The sequence below is a fragment of the Apaloderma vittatum genome, unplaced genomic scaffold (assembly GCF_000703405.1).
Source record: "Apaloderma vittatum isolate BGI_N311 unplaced genomic scaffold, ASM70340v1 scaffold1391, whole genome shotgun sequence".
NCBI lineage: Eukaryota > Metazoa > Chordata > Aves > Trogoniformes > Trogonidae > Apaloderma > Apaloderma vittatum.
In genome coordinates this window covers 118862-146703 of record NW_009697259.1, presented here as the reverse complement: position 1 = coordinate 146703, position 27842 = coordinate 118862, and the positions used below count along the sequence as shown (strand labels likewise).

Below are 27842 nucleotides of genomic sequence, written 5' to 3'. Positions count from 1 at the left end.
CTGATGACTGCCACTTGTTGGGCAAGCTCCCCAAGGTGAAGTGCCTGCGGAATGGACGGCGAGAAGGTAAGAGCTGCCTGGTCACGACCCAGGTGGGAAACCCAAATTTTGGGAGGTGTGAGAGAGATGGGGCCTGGTGGGATGTCCATGGAGTGGGCAGCTGGAAAGGTGAGCAGCTTCTGAGGACAAGGGGACCTGATAAAAGGAGATGTGATAAAGGGCTGGGATTTAAAATGAGTCCCCCCTCTCTCACTGAAAGAGATGGGACTATTATGATATCCAATGAGGCTCAGCTGTAGCTTATTAACCAGAAAATTGGAACAGGCAAAACAAAGCCCCGGGTCTTATATTTAAAGATGTTTGCTCTAATGAAAGAGAAGAGATCTGCTCCTGCTGCTTCTGCGGGATTTTTTTTAAAATTAATTAATTATATTTGAAAGATTAAGAAGGGCCATATAGAGGATGAATGCATGCCCCACTGGGCTGCTGCTGGCAACCTTTTGAGACATTTCCCAGCTCCCTGTAGTCTGAATGGATGTTTTCAAGTCGTGCTTTGCAGTACTGGGAAAACAAAAAACAAAGAAGTTTTTTCATGCTGAAAATTGAAGGCTTGAGTCCAGGTGTGTGTTGAGTTGGAGAGACTGAGGAGTGGGGAGGGTTTGTCTGTGTATTCTTTCCTCAGAAGGTTTTTATCTCTGCAAGTCTGGCAGGGTGGCATCACCCAGCCATGGGTGTAAGACGCATATCTGTGTTGGTAGGAGAGTAGGAGAGGTCTCCATAGGTCTACACCTCCTCACCCTTCTCTCCTGTATTTTTGGGGTACATATATGCTCGGCCCTAGCACTGGATAAACCTGGAGGTGTTGGTGCTCTATAAAGCAGTCAGGATTTGGAAATCCATCTCGGAAGGCTTGCCTCACTTAGTAGGTCACTGAAGCTGTATACCTCAGCACCTGCCAGGATCGGGGGAGGGCTGGGGTGGGTACAGCAGACTGTAGCTACCCACAAAGTGTTAGAAGTTGCAGAGAGAGATATGGGGACAACCTCAGTTGCAGGAGGTGACCTCAGCAAATAGTGGATTGCTCCAGGCTTCATTCTCCTGTCCCTCTTCCTCCTGGTCAGAGGCTGTTCCTTGGCCTCTTTCCTCTATGGAGTTTTAATATAAAGGTCAGTGACCACCTCCTTTGTGGACCACAGGTGCTGCTGCTCCCAAAACCCTCCTGTCTTATCTGCCCCTGTCTCCCCTTGTATTACTGCTGTTTCTCTGTCATCAGGAAGCTCCCCTTGAGCAACCTGCTTGTCCCGTTTGCCAGCGGACCATCTCCTTTCTTACACTTACAGCGTTGACTGTAGGCGAGAGGAGTGTTGGGAAGCTGATTGATTCCTGCATACATAGAAGAGCACCTTTAAGAGCAGTGATCTTTTCAAATCCACGTGAAATCCATGCATACAGCTGTTTTCCATGACCTTCCTCTTTGTTCGTTTTTCTCTCTCACAAACGCATGCAGCAATCTGTCTCCAGCTCTGAAAGACTCTAAATTTACCATCAGAACCCTGGTGATCCAAGCAGGCTCTTAGCATCTTGGTAACTGAGAACTGACCCTCTATTCTTGGTTGAAAATGTGTTCCCATTAAGCTGCGAATCAGCAGTGCTTCCAGGGGTGGGAGGGAGATTTGGGGGTCACTTGTACACGGAAAGGGGCACAGCAGGAGAAAGTCAGAAGCCTAAGAAAAGCATGATTCTGACAAGAAGTGATCCCACCCTCGACTCCCTGGCCCATTTCCCACTGACTTAAGCCTATGTTAGGTTTATTACCTGCGGGATGTTTCGGAAGCATTTCAAGTTGTGTTTTGCCCCAGAAGGAAACAGCAGAAATAATCACGCAACTTAAGGATTGGCATAATTGGTCATTAATCTAGGTGGAGTAATTTATTTGCTTTGGTGACCTCGGGAAGCAGTTGCTGTGCCTTGCTGCACTGGGAAAGAGGCAATGAACACAAGTTGCATTTTATATTGAGTGGAATTTAGATGGGTCACAACCCAGGAGATGCACGAGTGCAGAAGACCGTGCTGGAGGAGCCCATCGATTTGGGCAGGAGCTGACTTGGTGTGTCCCCAAACAGGTCTGATCCGGTCCAGAATCCGAGGGGCAGATGTGGCACGAGCAGGAGTCCTGACCTTCCTTGACAGTCACTGCGAGGTGAATAAGGACTGGCTGCTCCCTTTGCTGCAGAGGGTCAAAGAGGTGAGTGCTCCTGAGAGACCAGGGCCACCCTCAAGGGATGCGTCGCTGATGTCCCCTCCTCTGCCCTCCCAAGGGGCACGACCACTCAACCATAACCAACTGCGTGCAGGCATCTGAGTAAGAAAGCAATGAGCTTTTGGTGCGCAAAGTGAATTTTGCTGGTGTTCCTCCACTCAGCAGACAGGTGGAGTTGTCTCCATGACTGGGAGAGGTAGTGGGACAAGGAGCCTCCCGAGGCAGTGGGGCTCTAACCAGCAAGCACAGGTTGTGCGGTGAACGGGGAGTGTGTGGGCAGTGCTCCAGCAGAGTTTTTAATTAGACTCATGTAAAACGCTCAGTGCTGATGATTTAAGGGAGTGACGGCTCCTTGAATAGGGGCCGAATTTAATTTCATGCAAATTAAGCGCTAATAAATTGATTTAATGGGATTTACATTCTGCTGATTTCCGAGCAGACAATGACATTCGCCTTTTGCCAGTGGCGAGTCTGTCACCAGACATGTGCGTGGAGGCTGGCAGTGCCTTGTCACTTGGGTCAGAGGGAACTCTGTGCTGGTGACCTGCTGGCACGGTGCAGGGGATGAAGCCTTCAGCTCCGTCACAGACGTGTGATCCTTTCCCTTTGCCCTGCCTCGTTCCACCACCCTTGCTACACTTCTGGCTCCTGATTGCTAGTATTTATTAGTCAGTAATTTTAAAACTACTGAATTACGTTGAAATAAGGGCAGCTGAGGAGCAAGGGGAAGCTGAGGCAGTGGGTTATGGAGAAACCTTCTCGGCTGGTGTTCACGGTGCCCCTAATTCAAGGTGTCCTGCTCTTCAGACCTCTGTACATGACAGCTGTGCTGGCTGGGCTGCATGTCCCCAGTGTGTGGCAGTGATGGGACAGCATCCAGTCAGATCCCTCCACAGTAGGCGAGGGCAGCCAGCACTGGAGAAGTCCCAACCTCACTTTGCAGGCTGGGCCGCAGCACTGCTGATAAATGGTAACGTAGTGAAAATGGCCTTTTCATGTCATCGATCGCATCTCTGGTGGAATTACAAGAACACGTGCTATGATACCACTCGAGCCTCGTAGGTGGCCTGCCCCAGGCTGGGATTCACCACTAAGCTGTATTGCATCGTTGTTCCTCTGAGTTTTTTTAAGGCAGGCATTCCTTGTTGCCTGCAGAATCATAGAATCACAGAAGGTTTGGGATTGGGAGGGTCCTCTAGAGATCATCTAGTCCAGCCCCCCTGCCAGAGCAAGATCACGTACAGTAGGTCACACAGGAACATATCCAGACGGATTTTGAAAGTCTCCAGAGAAGGAGACTCCACAACCTCCCTGGGCAGCCTGTGCTCTGAAGCCCTGCTGGATTTCCGTGAGGAGCATCTGGAGCAATTACCTCTTTCCCCTGCAGAGCTTTTGACGTGGTTTAGGAGGAGAAGGGCAGCGGTGTTAGCAGGAAGGGGGCAGGCAGAGGTGCTTTCCCACGCAGCTCCAGGACTGTGCCCCATGTTCAGCGCCCGCGAGGTGGCCGAAAGTGGGTATCACGTGCAGCATCGCTGTAGGAGTTTCACTGCATCGCGGTCTGAATGTGGCATCAAATGCAAGTGCTATCTTCATGAACTTATTTCTGTTTTCTCTTCTGGGTTAAATCTTCCTCTAGCTGGAAGTAAAGCAGTCTGTAAACTTGCACTGCTGCTCATGCCACTCTTACCCTGCCCGGTGTCTTGCAGCCCAGGCAGCAAGGGAGACTCACTACAAAGAGTGTTGAGGGACTTGCAAAGCAAGTGGGATCCCACTTGCTCGCTCACAAAAACTGCAGGATTCCCTTCTTCCCAAGCCCACCGTACTGATCCTTTCCATCAGGGTTAAAATATTGATCAGTGAAGTGTATGAAATGTGACTGCTGCCACCTTCAGGCTGTGCTAAAGAGATGGCTTCTCGGTCCGACCGCGGCGGTGAGCATCAGCCGCCTAGGAACATCTTACGTGTTCCTCCTCGGAACCGTCTGCTTCGAGCTAATGTGATTTGAGTTTCAAGCTAAGGAGTAGTGAGTGGCTCTCACCACCACCAGCCATCGTGTGCATTGCTCCTCTCTTACTTTCTCAGCCAGAGCAGCTATTCCTGCAGCTTTCCATGGTGGGAAACACTGGAGCCTGTGTGTGCCACCAAGCACCCCCATGGACACGTGTGAAGGTGCCCCTTGAGTGCCACGCTGAGCTTTCCCAGCTGCTGGTGGCACCCCTCCCCAGGCCCACGGGTGCTTTCGGATGTGGGCAGCACGTGCCCAGCGTGTGGGATTGGAAGCATTCAGGACTAGAAAGTCTTGAGAGTAAGTGATGTGGTGGGGCGGGAAGAGAAGGGATCCAGAGGGTCTCAGACCTGTGCCCAGAAGGGTGCACATCCTAAGGAGCAGCAGCGACAGCGGGTGTTTTGCACCCGCTGTGTTTGTGAGCAAATGACTGTGAGTGCGTGGGCTCACGCTCTTGTTTTTACTTACAGAACAAATATCTCTGAAGCCTTTAGTGGTGCATTTTGCCTGAATAATTTTCTAAAAATGCAGTTATCCAACCCAAGGTGTTTTTACGGTATGACTCAAAGAATTTGCTACAAAACTGAATTTTTAAATGGCACTGGGATGAACCAGTGGATGGTGACCTCCCTCTACTTCGAGCTCAAGCATCCCACTGAGTTTGATACTCTCCTGGGGTAGATGAGGGGCAGCCAGGCCCTCTCACCTTGTCTGATGTCGTTGTGAGTCCAGAGGAGCAACCGTGGCCCTTTTTATTGACCCTTACAAGGTCATGATGTTGAGGTTGGGCCACAAGCTGCAGTCAGCGTCCTTTAACAACTCTGAAATGTATCCAGTATTTTCAGGACAATTTTCTGAGTTTTTTCCTGTTGATTTAGTTCCACAATTTTTGAAAATTTCTTGTGAAAGAGGATTGAAGATTTGAGTGTTGTTAATATTAACATGCTCTGGCATAGGAAGGTATGAAAAAAACAGAGGGGTGAAGCTGCCTATAATGAGATCTGGTGCTCAGCCTGAAATAAAGCATAGCAACAGTGCTGTGCTCCTGAGCATGCTGTGTTTTTCTGTTGAGGCTCAGAGAGACCTTCATGAAAGCTACATATTAAAGTCCCAATGGCATGGCAGGGAAGTTGAGGCAGGGAGAAGGTTTCTCCCTGTGGTGGGTAGATACCTTGCCCTTTCAGTGGGGTGTTTGACTAGAAGACAGACTCCTGACTTGGCACTGTTATGGAAATACCAAATACTTGTCATGCTTATTTGGAAAACCTGAGCTGTAGTCCAGCTTCCAGCTCCTTGCCTTTGGTTTCTTCTTCCTACAGCTGCATTTGAATACTTCTTTGTTAGGACTAATTTCTTAAACAAAGTCTTTTCTGAGGGATAAAGCAAGCCCATGTGTGCTCAGATGCTTTCCTTTGCATGGCTGTTACTATTTGATCTGGTGAGGGTAAAACCTTGGAAGTTTGAGCTATAATTGGAGTTTAGGGTTTTTGAAAAGAAAAAGGGAGATAAGAGACCAGTCAAAGCTGTCACAGTCTCTTCCTTCTGTAGATATTTTTGTTCATAACTGTTTGTATAATCTCTTTGCCCATAACAAGATGTTAATTAAACCACCACCAACTCAGGTCTTCTTTTTTTTTTTTAACCCTTTCACACCTTTGGCAAAACTCTTACTGTATCCCCATAGCTTGCACATTTTTAAAATACCTGTATTTAAGCTGCCTGACTGCCTGTGTTTTTCCTTTGTTGTTTCAACTGCCTGTTTGTCACTTGACTTCTGAAATCCAGTAAAAAGTATTTGAGGGAATACATTGGCGAATTTGCAAAAGGTAGGCAGAGCTTTTGGTCCAGCCAAGTTCAGTGCTGAGTACACGCACAGCCTGCAGTGGGAGAGGCTGTGGGTGAGGCCAAAGCCAGTGAGAGACGCCAGCTCGGCAGCCCAGCAGCACCCAGTCCGCTTTCCCAGGAGAGATGGTGCCTGCTTTCCCTGGCTCCCAGCAAGACCTCTGCCGCTTGATGCTGCTGCTGTTAATTCCTTGGTCAAGAGGTGCGTAGCCAGAAGGTCAAGGGAGGTGATTCTCCCCCTCTACCCCACTCTTGTGAGACCCCACCTGGAGTACTGCGTCCAGTTCTGGAGCCCACAGCACAAGAAAGATATGGACGTGCTGGAGCGTGTCCAGAGAAGGGCCACGAGGATGATCAGAGGGCTGGAGCACCTCTCCTGTGAAGACAGACTGAGAGAGTTGGGGCTGTTCAGTCTGCAGAAAAGAAGGCTCTGAGGAGACCTTATTGTGGCCTTCCAGTATCTCAAGGGGGCTACAAGAAAGCCGGTGAGGGGCTTTTAAGGATGTCGGGTAGCGATAGGACTAGAGGGAATGGATTGAAGCTAGAGATGGATCGGTTCAGATTGGATGTTAGGAAGAAGTTCTTCCCCGTGAGGGTGGTGAGACACTGGCACAGGTTGCCCAGAGAGGTGCTGGAAGCCCCATCCCTGGAAGTTTTTAAGGCCAGGCTGGATGGGGCTCTGGGCAACCTGATCTAGTGGGGGATGTCCCTGCCCATGGTGCGGGGTTGGAACTAGATGATCTTTAAGGTCCCTTCCAACCCTGACAGTTCTATGATTCTGTGATTCTATGATTCTATGATTCTGTGGTTTGGTGGCTGAGGAGAAGGAGGCAGCTGTGGGCACTTGTCCCTGACAAACCTGAATGACACCACGATTTCTAGGCACCTGGTGTCTCCAGGAGCTTTGGGCATCCCTTGACCAGTTTGAATGGTGTGATCTGAAGTCATGGGTCATTTCACTTCTGCCTTCCAGGATCCCACCCGTGTGGTCAGCCCCGTTATCGACATCATCAACCTGGACACTTTTGCCTATGTGGCAGCTTCCTCAGACCTCAGAGGAGGTAAGTCCAAGCCATGTGCATGCCCCATGGGCATCCATCCTGTAGTGTGAACATGCACTGGCCCAAGGAGCTGGGGGCTCTGCACTACACCACCGCTGGCACTTGCTCTCTTGCAAAAAAGCGTGTTAGCACTGTTCAGTGCTCCCCGCTGGCTGTTTTCAGGCTATTTTAGAGACAGGTAAGCGTGGCGTGTGAAATGGTGTTTGCTACAGTGGAAAAGGCGGTCAAGCAGGAAAGAAGGGTCGTGTTGAAGCCACCTTTGGCAGCACTGAAAGCCAGGCTCCCGACAGGAGGAGATGGGGGATGTCTAGGCAACAAATGGAAGATGTGACTGGAGCATTTATTAGTATGCCTGTGCTCTTTGTAGCACACACTACCCATCAGAGCGTGTTTCTATGTGTGCACAAGGGGACAAAGTGAGGTTTCAGCAGCAGCTTTAGCTCTGACTCTTCCTGCCATTGGAGTGCTTGACTTTGCAATTGTAATACAATGTGTTGTTTCTGGTTCATATGCAGTAGTAAAATGTGTTAGTCATTGGACTCATCTCCCAAGAGCTGCATCTCCATGACTTAAGTCATTTGGAAGTGAGGAAAAATACTCCATCAAGCACGGCTTCTGCAGCCTACATTGCCTGCTAATCTGTACCCATTTCTGATTTCCCCGTGATACTTCTCTACTTTGGTTTTAGGTTTTGACTGGAGTCTGCATTTCAAATGGGAGCAGCTTACCCCAGAGCAGAAAGCCAAACGACTCGATCCCACTGCACCCATTAAGTAAGTCAGGAGCGGGAAGGAGGCACCTGGGGAATGTGGGGCAGGACAAGCATTTTATCTTACCCCATGTATGACTCCATACACCATAGCAGTATGATATTCCTTCTAGGACAGTTCCGAACTTCTCATGCCTATAGTGAATTCCTTGGGTTTCACAGTACGTTTTCACCTTCCAGCACTGAAGTGCGAGGATGCTACAAAGGTAGAAGGAATGTACTTCTGGTTATTTGAGTTTTGGTAGTGTTAAGGAGGCTGAATATGGTTAGGGAAAAAGCCCAGTGCTCTAGACCCCTGCTTCTCTCAGCCCAGCTGTCACTTAAAATTAAGCCAGTGTGCTCAGCCCAATTGATGGAAATGTGGTGTGTGCCCAGCCTTTCCAGATTCAGCGATGTTCTTCTGGAACTTGCTGTGAAGTTCAGGATGCGAAGGAGAGATAGCAAAACTTGAATGGGAAAGATGCCATCTGTCCTCATGCTGTGGGACGGAGGGAGAGTCATTCATTCTGCTGAAAATGTCTTCTGGCAGCAAGCCTAGTGCTGCTGCCTGCACCTCCAGACATGAAGCACTGGGTTGTGCTGCATGGAGAAGACCAAGTCTTGGGGGAAGCGCAGGGCCTTGGAAAGCTCACAGGGGAGCAAAGCATTGCTTCTCCTTAGGATGCTATTGTTAACAGGAACTCTCACTGGCTTTCCAAAGGCTCTCCTTCTGTCCCTGGTCATCCAGCCATGTAGGGCACTGTGGGGACTAGCCCAGGCGCAGCAGTCACCCCAGCTCCTCCCAAGCCTACGCCAAGGCATCCACATCGTTGGCAATTGAATGGAGATGGGACTTGTGCCAGCAAATGGCAAGTCTCTTCAAGCTATCTTCTGGGTCTGCCCTCCTCCCTCCTCCACATGCCTTCTCTGTGCAGTTTTCTTATCTAATCCAAAGAGTGAAAAATAACCCTGTTTTGAAATAAAGATCACACAGCTAGTGATGGCTTTTAAAAAGCCCTTCTGAATTGGCTGTGCCTTCCCCTCCCCAGTCGAACAGTGCTCATAATAGACTGGCTCCAGGCAAAAAGCCGGTCTGAGTGAATAACCCCCCGAGCGCTAAGTGCATTTTTGATGCTGAAGCCTACAATCAGGGCTGTGAACTTTGGGCTTGTAGGAGTTGTGCTGACAGGTGCATTAGCCAGTCATTATGTGCCAGGCAATTTAAGATTGACAGCAAAATACCAAGGCGGCTGAAAGAAGGGCTCCTATGCTTTTTGAGGTGTGTTGTCCTTGTTTAGTGGGAAGGATACACATAGGTAATGTCCTGACAATGAAAGAGGCGACGAAGAGAAGAGCTGCTTCTGTGCATCCAGGTGGTGCAGCAGTGTTTGAGAGTGTGTTTCCTCTTAACTTACCCATTCTGCAGGACTCCCATCATTGCCGGGGGGCTGTTTGTGATCGACAAAGCCTGGTTCAACCACCTGGGGAAGTACGACAGTGCCATGGATATCTGGGGTGGGGAGAACTTCGGTGAGTCACTCTTCTTCCTCCTTACTGCGTTGGCTTCTCTTCCTGAGTCATGCCAAATGGATTCAAGGTCATTTTAGACCTTTGCTTGGAATGTTCTCACTTACATTTGTATGTTGTGGCCTCAGGTGAATAAGGGACCCAACAACCATGAGCAATGGGAAGCGAGCAATCGTTAGTACTCAAGACTTCCACACTGCTTTGATTTTCTATAGTTAAATACCTTAGCTCACAGAGCTTCCAGCTTTAGTCCTACCAACAGATGAGAGAACACCACACATGCTCCCCTTTTCCTTCCTGATCTTGTTTTCTCATTGGTAAAGCAAAGACATATTCCATTGTCTGATGAGAGCATTTTGAAGCTATAAACTGAGACATCAGTGTCTCCCTGAATTTGCAGAGTGCCTGAAATAGTAGTTCCATTGGCCTACTGCAAGCAGATGGCAAAGTAACGTGGCTGCTTCTCCATTCCTGTGTCTCTGAATCGCTGAGCGCTGCCGGGTTCTCCTTGACGCTGTCATTTTTCCTGCATGAAAAAAAAAAGGTTAAGAGCTGACCTATATTCAGTCACCTCTGCCCATTATCATTGAGCAAGATTGGCATTAAGAAGTCTCCTACATGAGAACTTAGGAAGGCACATGAAAGAGGTAACAGCCTGTCCTTTGTCCTCCGTGTCAAGCGGAGCTGGATCAGCCTGGGATGTTCTCTCTTTGAAGCCGTAGCGTTGCTGCAGATCAGCGCAATAGACTGTATCCGTGAAAGAAGAGGGAGGCACACAATGTCAGGGAGACAGATCAGAACCTGGCTTTAATAGCTCACACCTCTGGGGAGTGTGGCTAGCAAGGAGGGAAGGATCTTGTCTTAACACATACAGTGATGCTGTCAGTCATCCAAGGGAACAGATGCTGCCGCCTTGCAGTAACCCATCCGCTGCCTGGCACTGTTGTTTCCTTCACATGCCTTTTTCCTCTAGCATATCTTATTTATTTTCATATATCTTGTCATGCAGTAGGATCTTGCTCCTTCGTGCTTTCTCTCTGTGGGTGGTGTCTTTCCAATGGACTGACCCAAAGCATCTGCTCCTCTGAGCGGGGTGCCTCTGAGGAAATCTGAGAGGGGGAGCAGCAGCCCTCCCACCTCCTTGGCTGGATCAGTGGCCCAAACAAAGCATCCAGGAAGAGAACTAGAGAGGAGGAGAGGGATTGCCGTGCTGTGCCTGACCTGCTGTCCATCTCTGCTCGTCACTTGTCTCTGACAGCAGCCAGCCCGAGCTGCTCCTGGGATATGAACAGTGACGGGGCAGCTTGCCTTCCAGGGAGGCTCCACCTTGACAGCTTGTTCTACGCCCTGTGCTCTTTATGCCTGGTTATGGTCCATCCTATGAAGTGTGATGTTTTGCTTACTGGTGCTATGCCTATGGATGCTGGTCCCATCTGAATGTGTGTTGTCTGCTGCAGGGCATGAGGCTGCTTCAGAGCATCAACATGACAAAGGGACACAAGGCAAGTTAACACCACATTAAAAAAAAGTGCAGGTCTGTATAGCAGCAGGGCAGATCCCATCACCCTGAGAGCAGAAGTGTGCTCAGCCCAAAGCTGCATATCCTGCAGTCAAGGGCAGCTTGTCCCACCTCCTTTGCACACAGGAAAGGGCAGCTGTGACCCTGCTGTCCCCAGTGACTTCTGGGAAGGTGGCAGAGGGCAGGAGATGATCAAGCAGCTGTTCATTTGGGGCACTTGGAGCGAACCGTGCTTTTTCTGGTAATTTAGTCCTGAGCAGATGCAGGACTCTGATCCTGGGGAGCACCGCTGCTGCCTTTAATGTTATTGACTGGGCAGCTAGAGGGGGCTGGAGACTTCAGGCCAAACAAAACCAAATGTGTTGGGGTTAGAAGGAGGACTAAATTTCCTTAATTCCCTGTAGGTGAATTGGTGAGTAATGGCAGAAGCACTTTCAGGCCAGCAAGAAGTGCTGAAGGCATTTTGCCAAGCCCAGTGTGCCCACACATGTACTGTTTTTATCTCTCCTGGGCGTCGCTCAGAGGGGCCACTCACACTGGAGACATCTCTCGAGGGTCAGGTGAAGCATGCTGAAGCTCCCCCGGCTCCTCTGAGCTGGCCCCATGCCAAGCTTTCAGTGGTGCCTCAGTTTACCTCCTCCTGAGGCATCTAGCTCTCAGCTGCTAGTCTGGAGACCTTCTTTGTTTGCTGCCACACATGACTCCACAGGTCATCCCTACCTGCTGAAACTTGCGCTGTAATTGCTTCTGCTGATACTGGAGCAGAGTCTGTGGGGTGCGGTGTGTCTGAAGCAGAGAGCTCGGACTCCTCGCCATCTCCTGCCTCCACAGCACTGTGTTCTAATTCCAGTTCGCATCACACAGAGATCACTTCATCTCACCTCTTCATTAGGCTTTAAATTAAGAGCAGACAAGGACTGAACAGTGCAAGACTTCCCCTTGGAGGTCCTCGGGGTAGCTGCTCTTCTTCCAGGCAGAGCAGAAATAGCAGAGGAGGGAAGACATAACACAAAAACCACACTGTGGTTCACGGCTGCTTGGCGGGTTGTCCTCCTTTGATCGGGCATCCTTCTGAGTTACACAGCAGTGCTGGACTGAGTGCAGCAGCTTAGGGCGGCCACATCCTGCCGTAATCTCATTTCCCTGCAGCTGTGATTAAGGTTGCTCCTAATATAGCACCAGGACACGGCACAAGGGTACGTTTTATTGGCCTGTTAATGCCCAGCGCTGGGGAAGGTGGTGAGGCTCCAGCTGCTGTTGCAGCTCTTGACTGTAAACACACCAGTGAAGGGGAAGGGAGGGGATTTATGAAAAAAAAAATACTTCTCCCTGCTGTGCTTTCCCACCATAGCCCTTGCTGGCCTTTGCTGACAGGACCAGCTGTTGAGGATGCGCTCAAGCCTCGACCTTTGGTCCGGGGCATCAAGGCCAGAGGGTTTTGTGGCTATGCCAGCTTCCCCTTTCCGTCAGCGCAGGAGCAAGCGGGTGTGCTGGAAGCAGGAACGAAAGTGATGTGAAGGAGGCTCCCACCTCTGCAGCGACATTCACCTGGTGTCTGAGCCACATGTGCTGAGAGTAGGCTTTGGAGGTCCAGGCTCCAATCCTGTTTTGCTCCTTGAAGTTGTGGGTTGTTTTTGGAGGGAGAGCAGCTTTGCAGGCTGGCAGTGGAGGAGGAGGAAGACTCCTATCCATACTGCCAAAGTGACATTCCCAACACAAGCACTTGTCTTGCCAACATCCAACCTGGGGACAAGTCATCCTTGTGCTGGCATGTGTGAGAGGACTGCTGGGAGCATGAGCTGGCAAAGACGATGGGTGGTCTCCTGTCTGACTTCGGTAATTAAAGGAGGTTTGGGGAGTGAAAAGGAATTCGTAGTTTTGGGGTAAAAACATGCTACATGTAGCTCTATACTGTCAGCAGATGGTAAAATAGGATGCAAAGAACTGCAGAAGCCTTTTCTTTTTAATTTAGTTTCTTTTCCATGCTGGTTCTGTCTAAGCATGACTTTCTGACAATATAGCGGCAGATTCATAGTTTCACAGGCGTTAGGACCAGATGGACCCATTAGATCAGCCATTCTGCTCACCCATCCTACCTCGCCAGCTAGGATTTCATCCAGCTCCCTGCCAAGAGCCCCATAACTTCTGGTATCAGTTATGCCACAGGCTTGTTTTCCTCTAGAAGGGCCCCATGGACCAGCCAGAGAGCAGCTTTGGGCGACTGAGAGATATGTCCTGTGTTGACAGCTTATCTAGATTTTTGGGGGATAATTCCTCCTGCCACTGACCTGTGCTTGTGTGAAGGTATGTGCCCTCACAGCCCGGAGTATATGCTGGGCACAGGAAGGTCCTGTCCCTTTTGAGACAGGTGATGGATGCACAGCTCTCTGTTCACTTTGCAGAATCAATGGTGGATTCATAAAGATAATGATGGTTGTAGTCATTAATAAACAGAATTCGTGGCCTCTCCTAGTGAACTTGACAGCACTTTGGAGGGAAGCGACTCTGAAATAGGCAGTGCAGAAGTAATTACAGGAGCACAGACCTGGCAAGATGATTCTGCGATGAAGTGGGGCTGCATGAAAAGGGACCTACTTACTGTCTCTTGCCGTTGTGATAGCACCTGCTGTGCTATAGGCAGGCTTCAAGTGCACTGACTTCAAACAGATTGCAAGAAGCTTTGAAATGGGCTTTTAAGGGAGTTGTGCCTAGGAAAGCCCCTTTGGTAATTGATTTACCCCAGTTTAATGTGGCAGAAGATGAAGTGAGAGGTAACACCAGGATCCAGCCTGCTCTAGGACAGAAAGACAAAATGCTGAAGCTGCTTTTCTTGTAGAAATCTCTTTCCGTGTGTGGATGTGTGGAGGGAGCCTGGAAATCATCCCCTGCAGCCGTGTTGGACACGTCTTCCGGAAGAAACATCCGTACGTCTTTCCAGAGGGAAACGCCAATACATACATTAAGTAGGTGTTTTGTGCTTGCTTAGTTTTTGTGTAGTGGTATGAGGTGTTGCCTTGTGGGGACTGGGGAGCAGAGAAAATAGGGAGGAAAATTTGTCAGGAAAACTTTGAAATATCCCTGGGCTGGAATCTCCTGAGCTGAGGAAAATGCAAGTCAGTACAACTCTCCTTTAGAATTTCTACAGTCTTGAGAATATGACAGAAATAGGACACTTATATGGCACCTTTCATCAGCACAGAAATGGAGGGATGACCCCAGCATCTCGCTGAGCGCTAGCTACCATAACAGCAAATGGTTTAGACCCTAAGGTCGTCAGAACACATTTGTAATGACCTGATATCAGGCTGCCGACAATGTCTGTCAGTACTCGGCAACCTTAGCTGAGGGCTGAGCGTGGCTCAGCTGAACCAGAAAATTCGGCTCCTGACGCCTCTCGAAGAGAGGAGCAGAGCAGCGTGCTGGAGTGGGCAGCTTTGCCTCCAGGCTGATGCTGCCTCTCTAGCAGGGGGCAGCGATGGGCTGCACCTCACTGGTGGCACCACCCAGAAAGCTGCCAGGGCATCCCAGCTGAGGAGGATCCATCTTCACATACAAGAACAGAGACCGAATCAGATACTGAACCATGTGGCTGAAATGGGCCAAGGTCCTGGAAACAGCAGATGGGGAAGGAGATAGTCAAGGAGTGGGAATCAGGATTGGGAAGATGATGGGAGCAGCTAGTAAAGTCAGGCAGGATTTCCTCCTCCTTTAGAGCATGTGGCTAAAGGTCGTCCATTAAGTAAATGACAGAGAAAACCCCCGGGGGCACTTATACTTAATGCAGGGTTTGTTTCTCAGCTAAACTGCATTTGTGAGTGCTCACACACCAGGCACTCCTTTTAGTGTGGCTTTCCCAGTGTTATAAAGAGCCGGCAGTATTTGTGAAGCTGCAGCAGGGTTACCACTGAGCTGAGCTCTCTGCAGTTTCCCCATGCTTTGCATAAGTTAACGAGCACGGGGAGTGCAAATTACATCTCTCAGTTATACCTAATATGCAGTTTCCAGCCATGCAATGTGTTGGACAGGGAGGGGACCTTGTCACCTTGCTTCAAAAAGAAGACAGTGAGGGGGTGCAAGGCATTGCTGGCATGAAGGAGGAGGGCACAAGTTTGAGAGTCACTAGGAGAGCTTTTGCTTTTAGTAGGGTAATAAGACTCTTACAGAAGAAGCTGGTATGTGGCAGAATCTCCAGTGTCAGTCACTGCAAAGCTGAACGAAAAGGTAGCATCTGCGTCACATCACCTGCAGGAGGAGCAAGGGGAGCTTGAATGGGTACAGCCCTTCTGGCTGCACCTCAGGCACAGGCACCTGGGGACTGTGAGGAGGTCTGAATCAATGCCTAAGTGTGAGCTGCAGCATTTATCCCCATATTTCTTATAAATCCAAGTGAGATCAGGAAGCCAGATTAAAAAAAAACAAAAAAACACAAAACCACAAACCTGCAGTTTTGGGGAAGGTTAGATGTAGACACTGTGAGTTAGACATTTATTGAGCAAGAGCACTTAAACTATTGCATGGGCCTTAGAGAGAGGAAGAAGCACCATGAATCAGTAAAGGGCTGAAAAGCAGCCTGGAGAAACATATCTGTAAGCATTAGGAGATGGGATTTTATTAACCTTATGGGATCTATCAGCCTTAAACTTGATGTTATAGCATATAGACTGAGAGGAGAAGCAGCTTCTGGCAACCTGATGCTATGTGGTACCTCTATTTAAACAGAGATGTTAGCAGAAAATATCTCCACCTCTCTGCCAGATATTGATTTTTTTTCACACAGCCTCTGCTTCAGTGCAAGAGACAGCTCAGGCTTGTATTCTGTGCTGGCTTCATGTGTGGGCTATCTCTTTTTTCTAGCCACATGGGTCTTAGCTGGATCCAGACCATACCTCATGGCACCTGCAGCTTAGTGATGTGGTAGCTTAGAGTCATTGACCTGCCTTGGAGCAGGAGCTTGGATTACTGCCTGACCCAGGCAGGGATAGGCAGATAGGCATGGATCAACAAAGCTATTTGCATGGAGAGTTAGAGCCATCTGAAGTCAACAGAAGATTTCCTGAGGTTCATAAACCTTCTGCAGTCACCTAGCTTACGTGGAAGACTGACATTTATGCTCCAGCACTGTGGTCAGGATAGTTTCTCTTTGTGTTTTGAATGCTGAGATTTGCCTCAGTGAAATCCAGGAGTGCAAAGCAGGAGAGTCCATACAGAATTGACGCAAAGTACATATTTGCCTTCAGTCTTTGGTAAATTTTGTGCTACTTCTCAGAGCTCCATCCCAGCCACTAGCCATGCCTGCCTGGGAGATGATGCTCAAAAGAATCTTCACTTCTGAGTCTCCTGGATGCAAAGCATCCAAGTGAGTTTGAAATGGTGAGTTCTCCACCCAAGCTTTGGCCTGTTGTATTTGATCCCTGGAGAAGTGGGGAGGAGGAGTACCTTCTCTTGTAGCGAGGGGCTGGCTCAAAGGTGGTTTGGGTTGAAGCCAAAGACCAAGTTGAGGATGGGAAGAGAGCGGGATGGATTTTAGAAAGTGTCACCTTGGAGGCTTCCTTTGTTTCACCTGTCTTTTGTTGCCTCCTCCAGAAACACCAAGCGCACTGCAGAGGTGTGGATGGATGAATTCAAGCAGTACTACTACGCGGCTCGTCCCGCAGCCCAAGGGAGACCCTTTGGAAAGTAAGTGCCTTTTCCTGCTGCTTGTGTCCTGCCTGCTGCAGTAGGTGCTCATGTCTCCCTGCTCGGAAACCCGCCTGCCTTGTTTCTGTAGTAATGCTCAATTAAATGCTAATGGTAGGCAGATGCTATGAGCACAGCAATGGAACATATAAACAGATAGTTTGTATGTTCCACTGGTTTCTCCCAGTGAGTGAACCGAATCGAGAGTGGAGGCAGACCCCCTCTGCCTCTGCCCTGCCCTTGGCATTCAGTATGAGTGCTTCTGGTCCCAGAGCGGAGTTTGGTGGGGAGAGTCCAGAGGTCTTGCTGTCAGTGCTGGCAGCTGAGGGACAGGAAAATCATCAGATTTTGGGCCCACTAAGGCTTTGTCGGAAAGGAACAAGTGCTTCGTATGCAGGGAGTTTGTCATTCACTCTGCGAACAGTCAGAAATACCTCCCTGTCAGGCAGACTATAAGTATTTGTGTTAATTTCTCACTTTCACTCATTCTTCCTTTCATAGAATCACAAAAAACTTTTGGTTGGAAGAGACTTTCAAGATCATCAAGTCCAACCTTTGTCCTAGCCCTATCAACACCACTAAACCATGTCCCTCAATGCAACATCCACCATTCTCTTAAACGCCTCCAGGGACGGTGACTCAGCCACCTACCTGGGCAGCCTGTTCCAATGGCTGACAACCCTCTCAGTAAAGAAATTCTTCCTAATATCTAACCTGAACCTCCTCTGGCACAACTTAAAGGCATTTCCCCTTGTCCTATCACTCGCCAGTAGGGAGAACACACCAACCCCCACCTTGCTACAACCTCCTTTCAGGTAGTTATAGAGAGAAACTTTCCTTAGAAAGTTTCATTTGGACCACAGAGGGTTCCAAATCCAAACCTAAATTTCTTGTGGCTACTTTTCAATCTCCAGGATAAATAAACTGAAGTCCTAGTCACTAACCTCTTTGCACTGAATTCATATACTCTTCCCATCCGTCAGCACCAAATGAAGTAACAGCTCTGTTGTGCTAAATATATGAGGGTGTGGAGAAGATAGCCTACATGAAGGTAGGGTAGTGGAAGTCTCCTACTGCTCTGTAAATGCCAGCTTATAACAGCTGCACTAGCAGAAGTAAGCCCAGGGAGGAGCTGGAGTTTGGAAAATCTCAGTATATACAGCATGATCCCTCAGCAGAAATTTTGCCCTGGTTAATGAAAGAAGGGAGTTCACCGTGTGGTTAACTTCTGCTGACTTAAAGGTGTGCTTAGGCGCTCTTGGAAGTCAGGGCCTTTTGTAGTCCTGTAAATTAAGAGTAACTTATAATAGCATGTATTAATATCTGAGTACATTAATACAGTAAATTAATGCTTGCTGCATATAGTAGACTGCATACATCATTTTACTAATAATTTTCAAAGGACTGTGCTTTTCCATGAACTTTTTGAGCCAGCAAACTCCAGGCTCTTTGTTAAAATGGCAATATGTCATCACGCGGTTTTACCAAGTGAGACTTCCAAAGAGACAGAGATCAAAATGACTACTCAAGCTCATGCAAAAAGGAGCAGAAAATAAGAGCTGCTGATGCTCTCGTGTCTGGTTGTCTGTGCATTACTGTTGGGTTTGTCTCAGCCTCCCTTTCCAGCACACTGGGTCTCACCTTTCATGATTTATGTTGTTTTCTTCCCACAGTGTCCAGGGCAGAGTGGAGCTGCGGAAGAGGTTGAAATGCCATAGCTTCAAGTGGTACTTGGAAAACGTTTATCCCGAACTTCGGTAAGGAAGTGCAATCTCCGCCTGTCGCCATCTGGCCAGCCCCATCCCTCTTGCCCCACGGAGCTTTCCTCTGTACCTCCAGTCTCCTCACCTCCCCCAGCCCCAGAGACTCAGGCACCTCCTCCCTTGGGCTTCACAGAAGGGCATCGTGAATCTCGTGCTGGCTTTAAACACAGCTTGCTCGCAGTGTGACATGGTTTATTTGTGATCCTGCTTTCTCTAAGCAGTCTTACAGGCTCCGTGTCTCTTTGCTGCAGGGCTGGCAAATGGCAAAGCACCAGTTATTTCTTAGTACTTGGGGCTTCCTCGCGTATCCTCTGCCCATGCTGCGGGACAGGTGGTTACAGGGAAATAGCCAGTTTTCCTTACAAAAGTATCCCAAGGAGGAAACCCCAGCCTGGGTTGGGTTGTTTCAGTATTTAATGACTCGTGGTTATAAAACAAGCACCTAATTTCCAGTCCTTTCACACTGTTCTGTAATACTCAAGATTTCCCTTTTGTCAAACCACCAACTCTAGGAGTTTATTACCTGTATTCAGGTGGCTCTGCCTTACTCCTAGTCTAATGCTTTGCTTAATATGCACTTCCACAGTTGCTTATGCACAGATAGATCCCTTTTAGCCATGAAAATTACTCCAGAAACTGTTGCATCCATTCACCTGGTGACTAGCAGGAGCCCTACTTAAGAGAGTGTAAAAGTTTTGGTGATGCCTCCAGGGACCTGCTGGCACAACAGCAGAGTGCGGAATCACAGTGTGAAAATGATTTATAGCTGTTTTGTTGCTTTTTTTTGCCGTGTGTGACATTGCACAGCAGCATTCACCGGGGAACCAGAGATTTGTGGTGGTTTGTTACAGAGTGCCCTGCTCTGGTAAGCTGAAGGCTGACCTTCAGCCTCCTCACAGTCTACTCCTTGCTCTTCTGTTTGCCTTGTGCAGTCTTATTAATTTTTTCCTCTTAGAAATGTCAGCCAGCTGTTTCCAAGTGCTGCTTCTGCAGCGTCCCTGTCCATGTACTGCCCTCAGTCTTTCAGTCTCTTAATAGATCTTGCCACGCTCATTTTCTGAAGGTGAAATGGTGTGGCTGTGTCCTCCTTACCCCACTGAGCCTCCCTGTGAATACTCTGTGTGCATGGGCGAGTAGGGATGTTGTTTTCACACTGTTCCCGCAGGATTCCCGAGGAATCGCTCTATCAGACTGGGATGATCAGGCAAAGGCAGAGCTGCCTGGAATCGCACAAGTCTGAAGGCCAAGAGTTGCCCGTCCTGAGCTTAAATCCTTGCACTAGCAGCAAAGTCACGGCAGCAACCGCGCAGGTAAGATGTGTTGCCTATCCCCATGATGCCAGCTGGGAGAAGGCTCCAGGGCAGGTTGGAGGTGATTTCCTAAGTTTACTAAAGCTTTGTTGGAGGATTACCCGTTCTGCCAGCCCCTTTCGTAAGGTAGCATGTAGCTAAACCCTGGCAAGTCCTCCTTACCTCAGTGGAAGCCCTGGGCGGCAGCAGAGACTGGTGCAGGAGCCACAGTGCAGGGCAGAGAACTCTCTCTTTTATCCTGTGCTGAGCACTGACTGCTGCTCAGGAACGCCACGCGCCGTTCATCTGCAGAGATCAGATAAAGACAAAGAGAACTATAATTTCCTCTCATCTTTCATCCTTATTTCTTTCAAAATGCACTGAATTGCAATGGTCTTTATAACTTCGTAATCTGCATTCTCTCAATATTAGATTGCCCATTAAAGTAGCGAGAATTTAATGAGGACGATCTCGGTTTTTTCAGTCTTACTGAGATGAGAAAAAAACGTATGAATCAGTGTTCTCAAAAGCATATTCTATGAAATGTTAAAGCCAAGAGCAGGCATATGTGCCTTGCAGTGGAATCACTGGAGCAAGACCCTGAAGACAGGGCTTCAAAACCTGCTTTTGCTTCAGGCTCTTTTTGTGATTTTGGGCATGTCAGGAAGCTCTTTCACTGCTCCATCTGTGAAACAGGGAGGGTAACACTCGCTCACTTCTTCGGGATGCCATGAAATAATTTAGTAGGCATTGGTTTGCTTCCACTTGACTGTACATCCCTAACCCTCATGGTTACACATTCAAACCAGGTAGCTATTCATATAAAAGCCTTAGCCTGGAGATGCTGCTGAGAATGTCCCTAGTTTATATATACTAATGCAGCATGTTAATATGTGCATCTATTCTGCATGCAGTTGCATGCCTGCCTTTAGTCAGGAAAATAATATCTGCTTCTCAGTCCGGTAAAATAAACAATGATTACTTGAATTTTAGTCAGTTCAAAAAGTAGTGAATATTGCTGCAAGTACCACATAGTTAAAGGTTTTTACGGTTTAACTGGTTTCTAGGTTTTAGAATTTTTCTTTTCTTCCGCTGCACAAACAGCAGGAGAAGCGAGCTGATGAGAGCAGCTCATCATCCTTTGTAGGGTCAACTCTGCTGAAGGGAAAAAAAATGCTCTAGCAACAACTGCAACTTTCAATGAATTGGATGTTTAAAAAAAAAAATCTGGGAAAATCAAAATGGAAAATGCTGCTGCAAGCTAGTATTTCAAAATGAAATGTCATTGGTCTTTGTGAGGTATCAATTTGATGTGATATTTAAAACTGAGAAATATCATGCCAGCAAGTGGGGTTGTTTCACTTCCATCAAACGCATTTTGTTTTGGCATTTCTGTGGAGTAAATTTTTGGAATTTTTCATGCCACAAACTTTTCATCTTCCCATTCTGATTCTGCAGCAGTCTGCAATAGGTCAGCACTTCTCCCTTGATGACAACTCCATTTCTTCTGCACAACCAGGACTAACTCTGCAGGGGAGCAGAAAAATGCACTACAAACAGATTACTGAATAGCTACACTCAATACACAGGCAGGAATAGAGAAAACATTTTCCTTTTATCTTTTTCTGTCTTTCTAGTGTAGTTCTCTGTTACTGGTACCCGTGGAGACTATTTCAGATGAAAGCAGGATATTTAAATTTTCATTGTGAATAGAAACTTGTATTTTATTTACACAATTGTTACAAGACCACCTGAACTTTTGGATGAGATGGTGGTTATAGTCACCAGGCTGTGTAGGATAGATTAGGCAGCAGTCCTGAATGATATTTAGTTTCATATTTGGTATACCAGAATAGAGCAATAAGCTTCACTTTAACATACTGAAGTCATATCTTGTTTACCCTAAGCTTTATTATTTGAAAAATAGGCTTAACTAAACCAAAGCTGTGTTTTCCTGGCATTTAGTAAGTGCTATGGAAATATCCTGGCCAGCCAGATACTTTACTGTCAGTGTTAGTTGTTGCTTTTCTGTACTGTCTCCCTTTTAGGTTCCCCAAGCCCTTTACCAGCATCACATGTGTGAAGTTGTGGTACAAGGTGCAAGATGATCTGAGCTGTCGTCCGTCACCATGGTTTGAGGAGAGAGGAATAGGAGCTGTCAGATAGCAATCAATTGCTCTTTTTTTTTTTTTTTTTCTAACGGTAGTGCAGGAGAAGCAGATTTTGAAGCCATGTCTTCAGGGTCTTGCTCCAGTGATTCCGTGCAAGGGGAGCCCTCTGGCCACATCCTAGTTTGGGTAAATTGAGAAGAGCACTCTGAATGCAGCGAAATCAGGTTTACACCCCTAGCAGTTCTTGCAAACCCTCCCAGATGGTGTCTGGTGTTAGTCCTGAGTTACTAAAAGGGGCACTGAGGCACAGGAAGACCCCTGTGTAGGAGAGCTCTGTCTTTTCATCCCTGGGATCCACTTGACCCTTCTCTCTCCAAAACACCTGGTAGCAGTCAGGGCAGTCTGTGTCCCTTGGGGTGACCCTCAGAGGGACCTGCTCTTGAGCTAGTGACAGGCAGAGATCTTTGTGCAGGGCTGCCCACCCCCAGGGCACAGCAGGCTCTGCCAGCGCTCCGGCCCACTGGAGCCTTGGTAGTCTGTGTCATGTTGTGTCTCATTCACTAAATGAACTGCATGATCTAGGTTTTCCCAAGAGAAATGCATCTGAGGGAAAATAATTGATCATAATTTTGCCCTGGTCTATCAGATGAAGATGTGAGTGGTTTTCTTTTCAAACTAAGGCCCAGTTGATTTTTGGAACAGACATCTGACTCTGGGATTTATTTAATAAACCATTAATCATTGGCAGTTCCATGAAACCTGATGTACTTCAGAGCAAAAGGCACTTCGGCCTGGATGCTCACATACATGTGAGTGCTAGCTGCAAAACGAGTGTCAAGTTAGTCATCTCCTAGACAAGTGAGGTAACAGCGGGAAGGTTGAGGCATCTGTTTCCCTGGCCTGCACCCCAAAATATGCGAGCCTTGGAGCTGACTGGCAGCCATTGCGTTTGACTGGCAAGTCCTTGACTCTCATTGCGAAGGAAATGCAATGGGATAATCTGCCTGATGTTGCACTGAAGTGTACCCCAGCTGGCTTGATGATCTCCATGGGCTGATAAAATCCACTTTCTTTGGAGAACTTTTAGCAGCTATCCAAACTAACCTGACGGTGTCCCTCCTGAGACATCTCAACCATAAAAAAAATATCTCTTCTGGCCTTTCTCCCCTCAGAAGTCTTTGTTCTTCTCCTTCATGGAGAAGAACATGCCCTAGCTGTAGGTTGTCTGGAGCTGTGGGAGCCAGGCTGATCTGGCAGAGCAGAGGGGCTGGCTGGCAGCAGTGTCACCTCTGCATCTGGGCTGCCCTGGGCACCTCTTGTACTTTACTTTCCCTCTCCTGAGAGGTGTGTAGGTGCTAGTTACATCCCAGGGCCTTTTGATCAGTGAAGCACTTTGATGTCCTTAGGTGACCCATGCAGGCACATGCCTTGGGAAATCCTTCCCTGTAATTTTAAGATGATTTAGGGCTGAGGTTGTTCCTGGCTTCTTCAGAAAATTTTGTTCTCTATCTGCTACCCCAGCTTCAGGGTATGTCTGACTTCTTGCAGAGCATGTACAGCTCTGTCATGTAACAGGGCTTTCCCGTGGGGCTGCTCCTTGCTAGGCTGAGGGGCTCCTTTCTCTTTCTGCGAAACAGGTTACGGCAAGCCAAAAGGTCACATTTTAAAATAATTTCCTCGGTTCACAATGATGCTGAGTAACAGTGACAGGTGCCTGCTCAGATGATGCTAAAGCCTTGAAAAATAGTCACACATCTCTGATGGGGGTACCCAAGCCTTTGGAGGAAGGGGTTTGCTTGTTGTGGTGTGGAACTGGTGGCTCTGGTCTCCCAGTCCACCCTCTTCCTCCTTGCTCCACCACCACCTCATCTTTGCTTTTGAAAAGGTGGGAAATCTTGATCTTAGTTTCACCTCATCTGTCTGGTTTTCCTTGATGCTGGGGTCAGCTTGAAACCCCGTTGGCATCTCTTCAGGCCAGTCTGCAGCCCTGAAGCCATGTTAGCTCCTTGAAGGTCTCTGTTCTCAGGAGCACCCTGGGCTGCCCTGTCCACCACAACCTCCAGGATGCGAAGCTCTGCTGTTGTTACTGCTGTGCTGGCTACATGAGTGCTCAGTACACCAGGGTTTATAAGATAAAGTAGTTTCTCATGAGGCAGGGCAGGGGGAGGAGGCAGGAATTTTCATCCCAGCTGATACAAATTAAGGAAAGAGATAGGATAAGATAAAAATTTGCATGGCCACTTGCCTGTGTTTTAACTCAAAGGTTTTCAGGGGTTCTGTAGTGTTCACGTGATTCCCTCCGACTCCAGAATTTCTTCATTTTCTGCATTATTTTCTCTGGCTTTCATCTAGGTCTGAAAAGACACAAGGCATGATTACAACTGGATAAAACATTTTCAACAGGGGTGGCTTCCATAAAAAGCCATTCTGCTAAAATAGAAGAGCCATGTGAAAATCTGTCAGTTTAGATAAAGACAGTAGCAGGACAGCCTGGGGGCAAGAGAGGAGGATCCAGTGTCAGCTATCGAACAGATGCAGATATCGAGCTCTCAAGGCCTCACTTCTTATGATGAACAACAGCTTAGGAGAGATGGTTGCCACCACCCTGTCTAACTCATGGTGCTTTGCTGATTGAGAGGATGGTCCTGCCTTAAGAGGATGTGCATATTGTGAAGGCTTGAACAGAGCCTGATCGGGAAAAAAAGCATGGGGAACCTCTGGGAGGAGCAATCCTCCATGAGATGCCACAGCAAGGCAAGGAGATTAAGAGGTCAAAGCAAAAAAATGTGAAAATCCCATGGCCTGAGTTAGCTGGGGAATTCAACTTATACACAAGTTACAGGATTAACTTGCTGCTGCTGAGGAGCCTCAGGAGCTCAGCTCCAGCCCTGCCCTGAGCTAAAATGATGAACAATTGGTTAAAAATGTAAAGCAGGTTTTCAAAGCAGCTTGTAGCAGCACTGGCGCCAAGAACAGGTGTTGGAGCTTGCCCCGTAGGGCTTCGTTCTTCACAGATGCAGGAATAATTTGGCACCTGATTTCCCAGGCTGGTGGTTTACACAGCAGCTGACAGTGTGCATAGTTGGGATGTCTGAAACGTGTTCACTGTGGGATCACGTAAACTCTGCTCCATCTGACAAAGAAGAAGTAGTTGCCAGAAGGCCCTTTGGGTACAGATTGCAGCTTTGAAAATGAGTGCTTGTTATGTGCCGAAATCCTGGGCAGCTCTCACTGCGAACCCTATGGGCAGGCTGTTCGGAAAGCCAGGTTTGATTTCCATTAGCTGGTGGGAAGTAGTAGGTTAAGAAATGCGGGGTGTGAGGATCACAGTGTGAAGTCCTTGTGGATTGGGGTCTGCTGTGCAAAAGCGTGTTTTCCCTTCCAGGTGGCTAAGAACCTGAATGAAGTGGGATTTATATTCCCAGGAATTAAATGCCTGTAGCTGTCTGTTTTGAAGTCAGGGAGAGGAGTTAGAGCTGCTGATGGTGACAGATACCAAAGGGGTGGAAGCATTTCCCTGCTCTAATAACTCATGCTAATGTAACCCAAAGCCTTCACTGTTCAAAGTCAGGGGGAGCTGCAGGTGCCCCAGCTCTGAGATTAGGACAGCCATTCTTCACTCCCCTCTCTGGCACTCAGAAAGCGTTGCAGCCTCCCAGCAGCATGTTTTATCCTTCATTTTTCCAGATGCAGCCTAACTCCCATATGTTTGAGCACTGCCTTCCCCTCTGTTGCCAAGACCCCTGCTCACTTCACCCCTCCTGGAGCTTCTGACTCCTCCATATCTGAGCTCTCAGTTGTTTTCCTTTCTCTCTGCACTTTTTCTTTCTTTCACTGCTAGTGAAGCCAGCCTTCTGCTTGTCCTCCAGTCCTGCTCACCCACCCTGCCAGAACTCAGCAACTTCTTTTCTATTTGCTCCCACTGCGGCTCACCTGATGGCTGTCTCAGAATCATTTACATGGCCAGAGTCGATTCTGTTTTGCACCCTGGCTAAAGGCCCTCAGAAACCCCCTTCTAGCCCCGCTCTTTCTAATTTTAATGCCCACACAAAGTTATAAGCAAAAATGTTCTTCCAGAAGTCATTCTCCAGGGTTACGTAAAAGCATAGTTTATGGTTTCCCATAAGCCAAAGGAGATCTTGTCTGCCTGTGTACACACACAAATAGGAGGGAGACATCCCTTGCCTGGGCAGGCACAGATCCTCAGGATGTGCTTTTTGGTAATAAGAGCACAGATGAATGGCAGAAAACATTCAAATGGAATAAATGTTGGAATAAACTTCTGCAAAATACTCCTGGACTAAGCAGTGTATGTGTATGTTCACAGTGCTTTGTCCAGCACATTTGGAAATCCTTGTCAAACTTAGCAGCTGCTCTTTTTCTCCCAAGTAAAACATCCATGGATGAAAAAGAGGATGATCCCAGAGAGTCCCTGTTGTATGTTAGGTTTTACACAGGACAGAGAGTCTCTGCTCCTCCAAAGTCTGTATCTTGGTCTGAGGAGCTGATAAAGAGCAGGTGAACGTGAAAAGCAGCATCAGAAAAAAAAAACCAAACAAACCTCCAAGACAGCCCAGGGGAGCAGGAATAGCAGTGGTCACAGCAAAGCAGCATGGCAAATGTTTGGAGTTTGGTCCCGCTCCTTTGGTATAAAGTGGAGCTTTATCCCTGACTTTCGTGATATTTGGGAAAGAGTTGCAAATGTTTGCAACCTCCTCTTACCCATTCTTCCACTGCCAGCTGCAAAGCATTTCTTCTGCTCTTCCTCACAGAAAGTTACCTGGCCTGCTGCCTCTTGAAATCAATTAGGTCTGTGCTTGGTTTGAGAGGTGGCAGGATCCAAGCCAAAGTGTTTGCCTTATGGGTAGAAGAATACTAAGAATCGACCCTGATCTCTCACCTCCCTTTTTTTATTTCCTTCCTCTTTGCAGGAGTGGACATACACATACAACCACCAAGTCCGCCAGCAGCAGCTGTGTTTGTCTGTGTACACCCTATTCCCTGGTTCCCAGGTGCTGCTGTCACCTTGCAAAGAAGGGGACAACAAGCAGGTGAGCCCTTTCATCGATCCCCGTTTTCTTGGAAGCTCCCTTTCTCTCCGCTTAGTATTACTGCATGTCAAATCGTGGCTCTGACTTCATCTGAGAAGTAAAGTCTGTCTGGGAGTACAGACTCTGGCCTGTTCAGCCCTTTGCCTCTTAAATGAGTGTGTTGATAAGGATGTCTATTAGTGCGGGTGGTGATCTGGATACTTAACTGCAGAAGTCAGACCAAAACTGGCAATTTAGTTCACACAGGCTGCCAGTCAGCCAGCAGATGCTAACATTTCTCTGCAGTTAATCATCGAGCTGGCATTTGAACCAGTGACCTGGGGAGAAAAAGCTGTTAGTAATATATTATCTTCCTGAAGCCTGGCAGAGGCTGAGCTTAAATGAGTGTGCTTCTGATGGGAGAACTGCTCAGCATGTGCTCTGCTCAGTGTGGGTTTGGGGACCCCATACTTCCCAGCATCAGGCCACAAAGGCTTAGTGATGTCTGTCCACTTGATGCTGGAACAGTATAGTAGAACTATAATGAGGAGGAAGCTTGTTCACCGTTGTTTCTCCTCTTGTGCGTGTCTCTCCTCAGCGGTGGGCTAAAGTTGGGTCACACATTGAACACATAGCTTCACGCTTCTGTTTGGACACCGAGACGATTGGGGACACAAATGAGAGTACCAAAGAGCTTGTCATCAACCCTTGTGAGAGTACAGCCATGAGTCAGCGCTGGGACATGGTGATGTCTTGACCTGTTGGAGGACTTACACAGCAGGGATGGGCACTGAGGTGTTGCTACATGCAGCCAAGATGCACCAGATGGAGCTCAAACACAAAATCATTCAGGGTCCTTGTGTACTATGGGACTGGAGAAGAATCAATCAAATAAAAATAAAGACGTGGAGCTCCAGGTTGAAGAACGGATGTTATCTGCAAGACATGCAGCTGATATTGGCTTTTTGGTGGCAAAAAAACAAACCTGAGATGTTTTAGATGGATACTGGG

General features: G+C 48.0%; 1 protein-coding gene across 1 annotated transcript; it reads left to right on the top strand.

Annotated features, from left to right (window-relative positions):
• On the top strand, positions 1–27588 carry GALNT14 (polypeptide N-acetylgalactosaminyltransferase 14; the record flags this gene model as incomplete). Its single annotated transcript, XM_009877558.1, has 11 exons — positions 1–66; positions 2124–2245; positions 7081–7168; positions 7857–7941; positions 9343–9446; positions 13799–13925; positions 16546–16638; positions 18312–18395; positions 19567–19711; positions 26733–26852; positions 27430–27588. Coding segments are annotated over 11 exons (1193 nt in total), but the record flags the coding sequence as incomplete, so codon positions are not given.
• Positions 27589–27842: the final 254 nt, after the last annotated feature.